Below are 15,636 nucleotides of genomic sequence, written 5' to 3'. Positions count from 1 at the left end.
GCAAGCACAGTCAAACACACGCACACACAAAGCTTACTCTTTTGGTTAGAAAAAACAAAAGATGAATTTGACGATGTAAAATAATTTTTAACTTTTACAATCAACGTTATCGATAACAGAATGAAACCTGCAGGATTGAACCCTGTCTCCCTCTTCTGGCAGTGAAAGTAACTTCCCAAAAAAATCATTATTTCCATTTTTGTGAGGAAAAGCTTCAAACCTGGTTTTCAGAGTTGGTCGTTGCTGTTGTTGAAACTCTAAGTCAAGTCAAGCTAAGTCAATCGATCTGCATGAGCTGCTCTATTGTTTTTATTTTCTGCACTGATCTTTTTCGGCCAGCAGAAAATCTAGAAAAGGTCCCGAGGAGTCATCTAACGCTTCGTTTTAATCGTCCTGTGGTTCACCTCACAGGCTCAGGGATGTTGTCAGCATCCTGCTGGACCTGACAGAAGATTCTCTTTGGTGGACTCCCCCGTCTCCAGAGCTCTCCTCACGCTCTGCCAGAACACTCCCGTGTGTTGTCCAGCCCTCGACCAGCTCAGGTAGGTGCGTTTCTTCACCAGCTTCCTCATGCGGTAGTACGGAGAAAGCTGCTGGGCCGGGATCTCCTCCAGAAACAGCAGGATCAGCACGTCCTTCTTCTCATCAAAGAGGCGGAAGCTGCAACAAAACACGGGACAGCAAAGGTCAGGTTTTAATTTCATTCAGTGCCTGCTTAAAAAAAAACACTTTTTTTAATGTTTGCTGTCATTCTGCTCTGCTGGTCACTGATATCTTTTTTTACTTGTTCCAAATCGTCTCGCTTGTTTTCAATCAATTCTTAAACCTTTATGGAAATCATACTCCCATCATTGACTGTTTATTGAATGGACCCTCATCTCTGTCTCCTTCTGCTGCACAAAAAATGAAACCAAAACACCACTGCCACCGGCGCTGCTGTACTGCAAGTCACACAATAAGACAGAAATCTGACATAACTGGAAACCAGTGTCAGTCATTTCCCTTCTTGTCTCCCTACCTTCCTGAGAGCCAGATGTCTTTATCTGATCTTTCTGTTTTGTTTCCCGTCTTTCTTTTCACACTTAATCATGTATCAGTCCCTCTGCCTCTCGTACTAATCTGTGAGCTGTGTTTTCTTTTTCAAGCCACACATAACAACGACAGGCAGCGCCCCCACCTGGCCATCTGGATCTCTCTGGAGCACCACTCGCTCTGCAGGTAGTTCCAGCTGATGACACAGATGGTCTTCCTGCTGCCGTAGATGGCGTCTGTGATGTTCTCTATGATGGGTTTACCTGCAGAAACAAAGACTCAGAAACGTGATGTCAAGTAACCTCCAACTTCAGATATCCTTCTTTTTAAATCATTCACCTAAAGACCAATTCACTAAAGGCTTTTATTTGTAACTTTTTCCAAACTTTCATATTTTGCAGGTTATTGCATGTATACACGTACACAATGGCAGCTTGTCTATTATTCCACAGGAGGGCACATTTCCAACAGATGGACCCTCGGATTTACATCGTCATTCATTAACTTGATGCTAACACGTAATGGAAATTGCCATAAACAGGCTAACAGAATTAGCAGCCCAATGCTAAGTTAGTTAGCATCTCTGCAGTCTGTAACTCTGCAGTCATTTGTCAAATGTCAGTGTCCTGTGGGCTAAATGAATTTAGCCTAATCACCAAATGAAGGGGGCGAGCCATGACAACTGTCAGTACTATGAAATGAATGGAAAATAAATACATTGAGAGAAAACACAACTTTTTATTTGAACTATTAGGTTCAGTTGATTCTCTGTTCTGAGGCTGTAGACACTGAAGCGTGCATCTTTATTGATTCCTGCTACCACATGCATACCTGCCACTCCTGAATGTAAAGGTTAGGAGGAGCTTTGCACACCGACTGAGGGAACATTTGAACACTGCACTTTTAAAGCAGTGAGTAAATGTTAAGAAACAGAATTATAAGGCCAACAGGGACATACCTGTTAAACCTTTGTTAACAACTCGGAGGGATTTGTCAGTTATTGATGCTTTCTTGGGTTGAAACAGACGGATAAGAAATCAAACAATGAAACAAAATCAAGACGGGTGTCCTCTCTTAATAGCAGGTTCATGACTAATATAACCTTTAATGTACTTCTGAGAAGTCAATCTGTGTCTGAAGCTCCGAAACAAAAGGGGCCAGTTTAATAAGCAGCAACATGCGAGACAGATGGAAACAGGAAGTGAAACCTAGGAGGTGTAAATACTTCAAAAATAAACTGCATATGCAACGTTTCTGAAGTGAAAAAAAGAAGAGGGGAGAAATGTTTCTAAAAGACTAAAACAATAAAGATGATAAAACTAAATAAATCCAATAACAGCAATAACTGCCAGGTCATTATGACCTCCAATGGTTTGAAGTAAAGAGGAGCAGATAAGAGATGTTCAAATAGTGTGTGGACCTTAAGTCAAGAGAGGATTTCAGCTGCTTCCCCTGTGATTGAAAAGAATTTTCCACTGCAACCTGTCAAACATAGTACGGACATACCCTAACCCTAACACACATATTAGAAGTGAAATTAAAAGAACAACATGGAGGTGGCTTTCTTTTACAGAATTGTGTTCCAAAGTGAAATGTGATTTGCATGACCACATGGGCTCCAGGAAGAAAGTAGCAATGGCCATAATAGAGATTTAATAACAGAGTGACGACAGACGTAGGACATGTTTACCTGGTTGGAAGTCTCTGTGGTGCAGACAGAGTCTCCAGCCCTGCTCTCCCTCCAGCTCCGGAAGCATCTCTCTGTAGACCCAGGCCTCATCGTTAGCGTTGTAGGAGATGAAGGCGTCGTAGAGGTGAGGAGCTCCCTTCCTCCTCTTCCTGCTGTCATACAGGAAGGCCAGGAAGAGGTGGCAGGCGTAGACTAGCGGCCACCTCAGGAAGTGGTAGGTGAACGATGTGAAGAGAGTTAGTACAACGAGAGAAGCGCTGGACAAAAAGCACAGGAAGCTAAAGTCGATCCCGCAGGAATAGAAATCAAAGTCCAACAACTTGGTTCCCTGTTTGCTTGGAGGAAAGAAACAGGTATACTGAAAAGCGTTGTCCACCTGGGTTTGGTTGTTGCTTTTCACCCACTGGATGAAGCCAGCGTTGGAGCAGTCACAGGCCAAAGGGTTGTTGCCTAGGTCAAGGTAAATAAGTGCAGGAAGAGTCTTGAAGAGCTTCTCGTTGATTACTCTTATAGCATTGTCACTGACTTGTAAAGATCTGAGAGCAGATAGGTTGGCCTGGGCCACAAAATCCAAAGAATTTAGAGTGGTCCCACGAAGATCCAGCTCCTGCAGGTTTGGGAATGACCTAAACAGGTCAGGACCCAAATCAGACAAATAAGTCTGCTTGATTGTCAAACGTTTCAGCTGGGAATTGAACTGAAATGTCTCTTGGCTCGGTGCAGAAATAAATATATTCTCAGCTGTGAAGTCTTCTAAAAGTTTCATAGACTGAAGTATTTCTATGTGAACATTAAGGACAAAGCCTTGGTGATCACTGGTACACACCATTTTTAGCTTTTTCAGTGTTCCTAAGTGAGAGAAAGCTTTGTTTATGTTCAGAGGAGGACCTTGAAAGCTGCTGTCTATGTGGAAATAAATTGAAAGATTCTCTATCACATGTAATGTCCGGAAGTTATTTTCAAAATCGATTGGAAGGGACACAGTAAGACTTGTCAGGTTGTTTAGTCCATCAAAAGCTCCAAGTTCTACTCTTTCGATGTTATCAGATACTATAGTCAAATGTTTCAGGGAGCATAAACCCTCAAAATCCCCCTCTTCAAGAACAGATACAAAATGTTTTCCTAAATCCAAGATCTCAAGCGTTTGTAGGCCTGTTTTGAAGGCGCCCCCGAATGTCCACAGTAGGTTCTGACTCAAATCTAAAACCTTGAGGCTGCGAAGATTTTGGAAGACACAGCTGTCTAGTTTGACGATGTGGTTATTGTTCAAGAAAAGCTCTGTGAGGTAGGATTTGTTTTTGAAATCCTCACAGCCCAATTTAGAGATATTGTTGTTTCCAAGTTTTAGGACCTTGAGGAAGGAGAGATTTTTAATGTCATCTGGCACTCTGGTTAGGAAGTTGATCTCTAGATTTAGGGACCTCAGTCTCCTCATCATTCCTATTGTGCCTTTGGGTAGTTCAGTCATCTTAGAACAGCTCAAGTCAAGCACCCTCAGCTGAGAACAAGCTTCAAATTTAGCGCTTAAGTTGGCATAATTGTTGAAAGACAGATCTAATTTATTAAATGTTGGTATTTGGCAGACTGTAGCTAAGAGACCTTTGTCGATCCATGGCTTAATAAAATGAAGTTCTAAATGTTGCAGTGAGTCAAAACTCTGCAGGACGTTTTGAATCTCCCTAAATGAAATATACGGGTAACTAAAGTCCAGTCGAGTTATGTTCCTCAGTAAAGACTTGTCACGTATGTCCCATTTTAATCCAGAATATTGACCACATCGACAAAGATTTATCGTCCTCAGATGAGGAAAGATGTGTGTTGTGATGCCGAATCTTCTGAGGTCATTCCCTGCAACATCTAACAACTTCAGACCTGAGGACACGTTCAGCAGCAGATCTCTGGACTCAAAGCTGGATAGTAGATTATCTCTAACGCTCATTTCCTGCAGGTGTGGCAGAAGTAGAAAAGGCTGTATGTCGTTAACTTTTCGAAGTTTGTTGAAGTCCAGTATGAGAGTTTTTAAGCTGGACAGGAAGTGGAAGGCTGAGGAATGAATGAAGTGAATGTTGTTCTCGCTCAGGTCAAGCAACGTGAGGTTTGACAGTCCCTGAAAGAGGTCGTTTGTCAGATGTATTAGTTGATTACCGACTATGTAGAGTTTTTTCAATGCCACTAAATGCATGAAAGATCCATCATCTATGTGAGCAATCAAGTTTCTATTGAGAATCAAAAGTCTAAGCTTTGACAAGTTCCCAAAGTCATCCCTGTCAATCTGTTTGATCAGATTGTTGTAGAGTTTTAACGAGCATGCGTCTCTGGGGATGTCTTCAGGGACACTAACAAGCTCACGGTTCGAGCAATCCAAACAAACTTCAGTCAAGGCATCCTCGAAAAAGTCAAAGGAGCAGTTTTTCAGGGAATAAGCCAGTATAGGCTCATCCTGAAGCAGCAGACACAGGAGCAAGACAAGAAGTCTCCGTGTGAAGTGGGAAGACAAACTTCCTGTTGTTGGCATTCTGACGTTCAGGACTGTGTCTGGTTAGATTGATGAGTTAATCTGAGGTTGTTCATGTTCATCAGGGTCTCATATCTGCAGGATGAGACAGAAAGCATCAGACAAAATTAAATGATCATTTAAGTGAATTCGGGATTAATGGTTTTTCAATCTTTTAACCCTTTCTATGCATGCATATGGTATAACGATCGAGCGTTAGCGTTCTTCCATGGCTTTCCTCACTGGTCCTTCTTTCTCTGTTTCCATTGATGACTTCAAATCAAATAAATGATGCAGTCCATCTGGAGTTCTGCAAGGATCAACTGTAGGTTCACTTTTATTTAATCCGAGCATGCACCCACTGGGGTCCAGAATTCACTCATACGCTGACGATACACGATTATTCGTTTCTGTTTCCAGAAACAACTTCAGTCCTGTCACAACCGGCTCCAGACGTTTGATGACGACTCACCCGAACAGATTATCACAAATTCAATCGATCATTCAAATCAATTCGAAATATGAATTGCACAACTCAATATGGCATCATCATATACAATGATTCAGCATTTCTAACTGAATTCTAGCGTTCCTGCTCTGACCATAGACGCACATCATGACTTAACATGTGCTGGTTCACCATGGCATACATGTCTATCTACTTTATTGTATTTGGTCTGAAAGAAACAATTATTCAAAGCAGCTAAACAGTCTTTAAGTCTTACATAAGTCTCTGTTGACCTGACGTGTAGTAACATGAGAGATGAATCAGAACATTAAATACTCACAGCTCTACTTCAGATCGTCTCGTCTCTGCAGTCAGAGATTAGCACTAAACCTAGAGATGCTTTCACTTCTAGTATTTCCCCAAAAGCACGCTGCTCACTTCCTTTTTACAAGTGATATTTTTAAACAAAACCCAGTAAACTTCATTTAACCTCACGTACAGTAGATATTGGTGTCTTGATGTTTACCAAAGTTCAAGGTCGGATAAAGAGAAGTCACAAGGGAAAGGCCCATGAAGGTTTGCAAAAACTTGATCCATCCTAATTTTAAGTGACAGTGACCACATTTTATTTTACACCTTCATACTCATATACTTAAATCTTAAAGCAACAAAAAGACACAAAATGTGAACTCATCTTCTTCAAATTATTTGAGCCTTTATTTTGAAATGCTACCAACATAAGCGGGCTCAGTGAAATGAACTCTTAAGCAGTTTAGCCATTTTAAGACCTGAACAAAGTTAATGATAATAATAATAATAATAATAATAATAATAATAATAATAATAATAATAACTTTATTTATAAAAGACAGGTTTACAAAGTGCTTGACAATCATCAAAAAGAAGAATAAAACAAAAACACAAAGATAGAAACCACAGCAACAACATGATAACAGTTGGATGCCAGAAAAGAAAGAAGAAGAAAAGGAGCGAGCTGGCTCCAAAATTTCACCCAAAAGCAGAGGGGGCTAATGTTAGCCATTCGGCTAATGCTAACAGTTCTGGCTGGCCCATTGGCTGGGCCTTTCAGAGGACATTTCTGCCAACGTCGGAAGACAAAAACTTTTTCGAGCAACTCAAACTACGATGGAGAAGAATTCTTCTGGTACAAAAGTGATGATGGTGACTTTGTGCTGCTTGTCCTTTATCTCCCAATGAGTCGGCCATCACTGACAGGTGATAATTACGTTTTCACATCAGCTTTTCTTCTTCTGTCATTACAATGGGACTGATAATTAGTCCCCAGTCCTCCCACAGCTTTCATCTCTCATGACTCCTCTCGCTGGCTTTTTTTTTCTTCTTCTGTCTCTGAAGCTTCCTCTTTTTGCAGCGTTTCTAAGTTTGGACTTGCAAATGAGGCTTCCTGCCGTGGTCGCACACTGTGAGCTTCTGGGAAACGCAGTACAATGAGAAGAGGAGGTGACAGGTGTTGAAAGGAAAACAAAGGAAAAGTTAATGGAACTTAAATTAACCGACAGTCAAACAAACATGACGTCTCTTTAATCAATTATTTTACACCCTTTTTATTTTTGTTTTTATCTCTATCAGGTTCAGCTTGGATGTTACCTTGCATACGTCCAAAAGCTCCAAATCCCAAATGCTCCAAATCTCAGGAGAAGGCGGAGCTTGAGCCGAAATCTTTGGCTGAAATGTTGTCAGCATGTTTGAATTATCAGACTTGAAGTTTCCTCAGAAGATAAAATATCTGGAAAAATTAAAGAGTTTGGCTTTATTGGGTAAAAATTCTGTCGATGAAGAGTCCTTGACCTTCCTCAGCCTGGCGTGTTGTTGTGCGATGATTCAAACTAAACACTTCAGGAGGGCTCTTCAGGTCTTTTGTGTCCGAGTGTGTCTCATTATTCCAGCTTGAAATCCATCCGAGTGTTCTCTGCTGCATCACAAGCGTTTCACTTCACACGCTGAGTGCTGCTTAAAAACAACACAGGAAGTCTGTGAGGACGTTCACACGGACGCAGAGGAGCTCTGTTTGTTTAAATTCTGTGTGAGCTCAACAACAACGCCGATGCAGACGACTCAGAGAGGCAGAAAAAGAATCTTCAGGTATTGATGTGAAACGACCCTTTTTTATGTGCAGACGTCTCTCTCACACACATGATGTTTTCCAGGTGTGAACAAATCAGAAGAAAACATCACCTATTAAAACATCAAAAGATTTATTTCCAACCTTAAATAACCTTAAAAAACACTCAGAGGCTGAAACTCGTACTGGAGCTCATTGCCGTCCTGATAATTAGACCCAATAATTGGGAATTGATCCGGTAACAGTCTTGTGTTTTCTCCCAGTCCACTTTGACACACCGTGTAAATTCATGAAATAAAACCTGTCGATTAAAGGAAACTGATTTAAAACAACTTGATGACGCACTCTTCAAACGTTGGCCTTTCTTACTTTGTCAAATAAAAACCCTTAAGCCGAACACTCGGCGTGTTTGGAGTCTTTAATCCCTCGTCTCTTCCTTCTTCAACACAACATCTATAAAGTCACAGATAAATATTAGAAACTCTAAAGTCGCCTTTGGTAACTTCAGTTTTTTTTTTTTCAACAGAGCTGCAGCAGTTTGGCAAACTGTGGAGGAGAATGGAGGGATTACTGCTGATTAAGAAGCCGAGCTGAGTTCTTTTTCTCTTCTCCGAACGTAATCCACCGCCGGGCCGCGACTCCATCGCTCTGCTCGCTTCGCTTCGACAAAAGCCTCTGAAATCCGTCTGTGAAAAAAAAAAAAAAGCCTCACTTCAAATATGGACTCTGAATAGAAGCAGAGTCTCTGTTTCTCTGCAGCACAGACTCAAAACGTCTCGAACAGGAAGTGGGAAAGTGGGACGCCTGGAACAGAAGGCCTCACACATCCTGCTCTTATCTGATCCCTTCACAGCCAGCCTCCACAGTTATAACAGATGAAATATTAATGGAGCTCTGTTATTGTCAGGCCTCTCTGGATGTTAATCTTCACAGGCAGGTGAGGAGCTGATGAGCAGATCAGGCAGCAAACAGGCCGGATGCTATCGGCTCTGCGGCAGCCATGTTGGAAAAAAAGATGATTCTGTCCATCTTCACAGATTTCAAACCAAATGATTTCTATTCTGCACTTTTTTGTTTGTTTGTTTGTTTTTGTGCTTCATTCAGGTCGATGAAACTGAAAACTCCTGAAAATATCCAGATCATTTCAGGAGGAGATTCTCCCGACCTGGCTCTTCACACGTGACGCTCAGCCTGCAGATATCAGGAGTGTTGCAGGTGTTTCTGCAGGTGTGTAACAGAAACAGTCAGAGTGAATCTGACCTGTGTGAAATGTGTCCGATCACCGTTCAGCAGGGAAACGAGAGTCACTGCTGACGGGGAGGATTAATGCAGAGATGGAAAAGTTTGCACATTTTCTTCCCCTCCTTTGAATCCTCTGCAGCGCCCTCTGTGAACACTCTGTCAGCAGCAACCAGAAAAACAAGCAAGATTACAGCTGTGTGTGTGTGTGTGTGTGTGTGTGTGTGTGTGTGTGTGTGTGTGTGTGTGTGTTTGCGTGCGTGCGTGCGTGCGTGCGTGCGTGCGTGTCTTTTAATTAAATAGATTGCTAAGAGACCAAATTATGGCTCAGGACAATCAGCACCATCTTATTTTACGACTTCATCAACGCACACACACACACACACACACACACACACACACACACACACACACACACACACACACACACACACACACACACCTTAATGACTGTTTGTTGATCTTTAGCTTCTTCATTAAATTTGTTTCTGATGTGAAACAATAAAAAAACATTGGACCTGGGGATGTTTCTTTGCTGAGTCCTTCGAGTGAAGCTGTGTCGGTTTGTTTCATCATTCAGTGTAACGTGTGAAACAGGATGTGGCGCCCAGCAGACAGGAAGCAGTTAGCTGTGTTTGCAGGATGAAACCATCGAGGAATCTGGTACCTTGTATACCAGTATAAATGCTCAGACACGTTACGACCACCGTCCCCCACTGCACGCCACATGAAACCATTAAAATGTCGCCCCCTCTCAACGCGTAGAGCAAACACGCCTCACGGGGCCGCTGGGATACATGGTAACGTGCACTGTTCGCCGCGTGACGTCGTGATGGTGCATTTTGTCCCTCTTTTAGCGTCACGATTCAAAGACCCCTCTAGCGCCCCCTGATGGGTCAGGAGCCCCGCTTTGAAAAATCACAGATCAAGAGATTTCTTACCATCTTTAATTGTGTGAAAAAAAAGCAACAAAAGACAACAACAAAGCACCACATGGACACACACACACACACACACACACACACACACACACACACAGGGAGGTGAGGCTGGGTGTGATATAACAGACTTGTTATTATTGTGGGGACGATGAGATTATTTACCGTGGTATCAGTCAGCTCCCTGCAGAAAAACAGCCTTATTACATCCAGGGTTCATTAAATCTGCAGCACACACACTCACACACACACACACACACACACACACGTACACAAAATATTAAAATCATGCCTCAGCAGAATCGTCCTCGGGATTGTTGGCAGGTCAGAGTGAACGTGGTCGCACGCTGGCGGTGCGAACAAACACACTGCTGGTGTGTGTTTCAGAAAGAATATGAGCACACACACACACACACACATGCGCACACACACACACACACACACACACACACACACACACACACTGAATAAATGATGCAGATTCTGAGTCTGTAACCAAACTACAAACCTTCGTTGACTGAGGGATGAAAGTCTCATAGAAGTCTATGAAAAAATAATGACGCTTCGCTGATTATTATCTTTTTATTGTTATCAAACATTCTCAATCAGTGCTGCCACAAGGGGCAGTGTTGGGCAGATAAATGAGGGACAACAGACTGGCATCAGGAAGGAAGGGGGCGTGTCACTAGGTTGTCCATTACAGTTCATTTCACAATGACACGCACGAGACAGGCTGCACAAACTTTCAAAATAAAAGCATCTAGTAAATCGAGAGAGTCTCAGGCGTGTTTTATGAGTCTAATAACTGAGAGGCTGTGACTGAACATTTCACTCTGGTTCATTTTAAAGTCAACGAGTTCACAGTTATGACAATTTATGGTTTTAATATTTCCTGTTAAAGACACAGAAGTTATGCTACATCTTAAAAGATTCCCTGAGCTCTAAAAAATCGTTTATTATAGACATAGAATTCATGGAAATAGTTTGAATCTTTGGACCGGGTGTGCGTTGTATTCATTACTCTGAAATAAAAAACATCAAAGTGGAGATGAATGTTGTGACCCTGATACTGAAGCTTCCAGAATAAACTTCCGACTCAGAAACGGTCGAAACTCGTATTTGTGAGCACACGTCTGTGACGTCATCGTGTTTGTGGATGTAGGTGTGCACAGCCTGAAGCCGGCGTGCAATCAGAGACGTATTCAGTTATGTTCCGGTGAGATCACGTGACTCTTTGACGTTTGTAAGTTGAACCAGGCTTTGTTTAAAATCAAGTTTCTACTTTAACCTGTCCTGCTGACACACAGCTCGCCTCAGCCACTCTTTATACGGAGAAGTGGCGCCCTCTGCTGGCTGAACGTAGTTGTGAATTTAAACGTCCAGAAAGCCGAATCTGAGACGACCACACTTTGTTTCTTGCAGGACTCAGATTCATCTCAGCGCTGTGATGAGAAGCTGCTGGACGGTGGTTTTCCCCTGGTAGAGCTCCATGGAGGGATTATAAATCCAACCAGACCTGGGAATATTAAACAGAGGGAAGTCTCTGGGTTGACTCTCAGCTTCTCAGAGCATCATCCAGTCGGTGTCTCATGTTTCATGCTTGTTGGATCACAGAGAAGTAAGACGACTCATTCAGTTACTAACTGTTGAAATAATGTACGCAGTCAAAAAGAAGAGTGAAAGTTGTTTATTTAGAAATACAAAGATTTTTTTTGTCTGCAGAGTAAACTGAGATTTAATCAGCAAGCTCATCTGTTCTTAAGCTGCTTTTGTTCCCCTTCATTGGGGAATGCTTCTGGTGAAAATGTTTCAGTGGAGGTCATTCAAAGGTCAAACCATTGCTCTGTGTTTGTACCTGATACACAATCTGCTGAGTCCTGCTAAGGTCCAAGATTTCACTTTATCTTCTAAGAGTAAATCAAACATAGATCATGCACTAGATATTACAAGTTACATATTTTCATGTGCAGTCTGGCGAGGGGGGGGGGGGGGGGGGGGGGTGCAGCATATACGTGACCCTCGCCTTCCTCACCACCGAGGAGGACCAAACAAACAGATGTGCTGTCATGTCTACCATACATGATATATTTTATTTAAAATAAAAAAACAAAACACCTCAGTGATTAACCAAACCTAAAACACAAGCCTTTACCCACACCTGGGATAAAACAAAATCAAAGTGATGTATGAACAGAAAAGGCGGCTCAAGGCTGCTTTTGGATTCAGAACAGTGAATTGTGCTTTTTACAGTATTTACAAACTCTGGAACACCTCCAGCTTCCCACACGTCGTATCGGGGGAGCAGGAAGGAAAGAAGTTACAAACTGATGAACGGTCCGTGACCTTGAAGGCTGCAAGTGAAGGCAGAGTCCTCATTTTAAAATCACCAGCAAACATGCCTCCTGTCTCCTAACTATAAGGTCGAATGTGTCAGTGTGAAAGCTCTTTGAGTCGTCAAAAGACTAGAAGAGAACGACACAAGCTGAAACTCATTTCACTGACAAGAACCTTGCTGTTTTTCATCGTTGGATCCAAACTGTTCCTCATCATCACCTTCTCTGTTTTCACTCCCAGAGTCAGACAAGTCTTCAGTCTTGACCTCTACCTTAATATGAAACTGGTTCTCTGGATCTGAATCCCTGTCCTGGTCTGGTCCCCCACAGTCCTCTCCATCCGTTCCTGTTTCTGAGTCGGAGGGATTATTCGGATGATGCTCTGAAGCCTGATCTGAAACACACTTGTGTCTTTTTAACTGGGTGGGCCAAGAGAACCTTTGGTCACAAAGCCTGCAGCTGAACGGTTTCTCCCCTCTGTGGTGTGCCAGGTGTGTGGCCAGATTAGACTTGTGGTAAAATATTTTATCACACTCGGGGCAGCTTAATGGTTTCTCTTTTGAGTGAATTAACATGTGTGCCGTCAGATAATACTTCTGGTGAAATCTTTTGTCACACTCGGGGCAGCTAAATGGTTTCTCTCCTGTGTGAACTAACATGTGGGAGGTCAGTTTAGATTTTTGGAGAAATCCTTTCCCACACTCAGAGCAGCTAAAGGGTTTTTCTCCTGTGTGAACAACCACATGTCTGGCCAGACAAGACTTCCGTTTAAATTTTTTACCACAGTCCGAGCAGCTGAACAGTTTCTGTCCCGAGTGAACAACCATGTGTGCACCTAGTTGCCCTTTCTTTGAAAATGTTTTACTACACAGAGAGCAGCAGAATGGTTTCTCTTTTTGGTGCGTTTCCATGTGGTGAATTAGATATCCTTTTTGTTTGAATGATTTGCCACATTCAGAGCAGCTGAAGGGTTTCTCTTGTAGATGTATTCTCATGTGCTGAATTAGATTTCCTTTTTGTTTGAAGGCTTTGCCGCACTCAGAGCAGCAGAAGGGTTTCTCTTTCAGGTGTGTTTTTAAGTGTTGATTTAGATACCCACTTTGACTGAAGCTTTTACCACACACAGAGCAGCTAAAGGGCTTCTCACCTGTGTGAGTTCTCATGTGTTTGACGAGATCTCGATTCGTTTTCAATGTTTTCCCACATTCAGAGCAGCTGTATGATTTCTGACCTGAGCTGTCATTTTTAAAAAGATCCAAACCGTTTAAATGAGATGGCTCATCAATGCCATCAGTCTCGGGTTCAGAAAAGTCTTCAGTCTTCACCTCAATCTCTACTTGCAATTGCCTCTCTGGATCCGGGCTCCTGATTGGTTCTTGTCCAACAGTGTCCTCTTCATTCCCGTCAGCTTTTCCTGCCTCTCCTTTCTCCTCACTCTGGTTTAGTGGCTCTGAAGCCTGATCTAGGACACACTTGTGTCTTTTTAACTGTATCTGCAAAGAAAAGCTGTGGTCACAAACCCTGCAGCTGAAGGGTTTCACCCCACTATGATTTACAAGGTGAGGGGTCATATTGCAACGGAAGGGTTTCTCTCCTGAAGGGACTAACGTGTGTGTAGTCAGATCAGACTCTTGGTGAAATATTTCATCTAACCCAGTGCAGCTCGAGTCTTGTTCTTCTGAGTGAGCTAACATGTGTCTGGTCAGATTAGACTTTTGATGAAATCTTCTCCCACACTCGCTGCAGCTAAAGGGTTTCTCTCCTGTGTGCGCTATCATGTGCCTAGTCAGACAGGACTTGTGTTTGAACTTTTTATCACAGTCTGAACAGCTGAACAGTTTCTGTCCCAAGTGAACAAACCTGTGTGTGCTCAGGTGAGACTTTTGGCGAAATCTTTTGCCACACTCAGAGCAGCTGAAGGGTTTCTCTCCCGTGTGTATTCTCATGTGATGGATTAGACTCCGATTCTTCTGGAATGTTTTCCCGCACTCAGAGCAGCTGTGCGTTTTCTTTTGTCTCTTCTCTTTGAAAAAGTCTAAATAGTTTAATTCTGACTGACGTCCTGTTGAGTCCCTCCAATCATCACTGTCATCAGTCTCATGTTCAAAGGCCTCTTCATTCTGCGGACGTGAACGTGTCTTTGGATCTGAGTTCCTGCCGGGTTCTGGTCCTCCACAGTCCTCTCCGTCAGCTCGTCTCTGATGAAGCTGTGAGCACTGAGGTTTCTCTTCTTCGTCTTCACTCTTCACAGAGACGATGGTGAAAGGGAACCGCTCCCCCTCCGGACCGCTCCACACTTCCTCCTCTTCCTCTTTAATGTGTCGCGGCTCGGTCTCCTCCTGGTCCAGACCGGGGATCCAGCTCTGCCGCTCAGGGGGAAGCTCTCCAGCAGCTGCCGGAAGTCTGCAGAAAACACCAAAACACGTGATGAAAACTGTTCATACTTAATCTTTGTTCAAGCGCAGAACCGCTTCAAACGTAGAGATAAAATATGTCGAATTTCATGACAATGTTTACATGAAAACCTCTAAATGATTTAAAAACTGACTGAACCTACTTTATACATTAGACATATTATTTCCCACAGTTCATTTTAAAGTTGTAACAGGACGTGTTTTGTGGCAGCAGCGTCGTGACAAACAGAATGCTTATTGTTGCCATGGAAACACCGGATGTCACGTCAAAGAGCCACCAAATGTGAAATCAACCCGTCCGGTCCTTAGTTCGTGGTCTGTACACGTCCTAAGGGGACCGTCGGTCCTGGTTGGACCTTCAGTGGACGATCTCAACATGTGGAGTCGACGGTCGGTGAGAGGACTCTCTCTGATTGGCTGTTCAGAGGTTTCATCTCTTCACACAGGTTCAGTAAAGTAGTCTCCATGTTTTCACCCATGAGTGCGCGTTCTCCTCAACTGTCTCCGAGGGACAATATGTCCTCTTTAACTTGTGTGTGTTGGTGACTGTTGTCTTTAAATGTCAAAAAGAGGAAAGAGAAGAGAAACACACCTGCGTCCAGGAGTTTCCATTTCCGGTCTCTCTTCTCGTCTCTTCAGCAGCTGCAAACAGACTCTGAATATTTCTGCTTCAAAAACACGACGAGCCCTCCATCAGACCGTCCCCGGGCCCACGCCCCTCTCTGTCCCCGGCTAGCATGCTAAGCTAAGCTAAGCTAAGCTAGCCTTCTAGGCTGCAGGCAGATGAGTCAGAGGTGAAATAAAGCAGCACTAAGTGAGAGGTTTATTCACACATAAGGAGGCTCGGAAGGGTCATTCCTCCTGCTGCTTCAAACTCTCAAAACAAACACGAACCTCCAAAACTGTTACGGCCCGCCGCCATTTTGCTAAATACAAGTTCTTCTTCT

General features: G+C 43.0%; 2 protein-coding genes across 2 annotated transcripts; both read right to left on the bottom strand.

The window, feature by feature from the left end:
• Positions 1–418: 418 nt before the first annotated feature.
• LOC306838981 (toll-like receptor 7) lies at positions 419–4,904 on the bottom strand (the record flags this gene model as incomplete). Its single annotated transcript, XM_079367421.1, has 5 exons — positions 419–660; positions 1,178–1,295; positions 2,723–3,502; positions 3,917–4,276; positions 4,595–4,904. 5 exons carry the CDS (start codon positions 4,902–4,904, stop codon positions 426–428), a joined length of 1,803 nt encoding a protein of 600 aa, XP_079223547.1. The 3' UTR covers positions 419–425.
• A 6,709-nt stretch (positions 4,905–11,613) lies between these two features.
• LOC306839351 (uncharacterized protein) lies at positions 11,614–15,342 on the bottom strand. The gene is made up of 2 exons (XM_079367990.1): positions 15,282–15,342; positions 11,614–14,678 (listed from the first exon to the last, which is right to left on the bottom strand). Exons 1-2 carry the CDS (start codon positions 15,299–15,301, stop codon positions 12,437–12,439), a joined length of 2,262 nt encoding a protein of 753 aa, XP_079224116.1. The 5' UTR covers positions 15,302–15,342; the 3' UTR covers positions 11,614–12,436.
• Between the last annotated feature and the right edge of the window lie 294 nt (positions 15,343–15,636).

The sequence above is a fragment of the Symphodus melops genome (genome assembly GCF_947650265.1).
Source record: "Symphodus melops genome assembly, chromosome: 18".
Lineage (NCBI taxonomy): Eukaryota > Metazoa > Chordata > Actinopteri > Labriformes > Labridae > Symphodus > Symphodus melops.
Note: the sequence above shows the minus strand (reverse complement) of the source record. Positions and strands in the feature narration are given on the sequence as shown.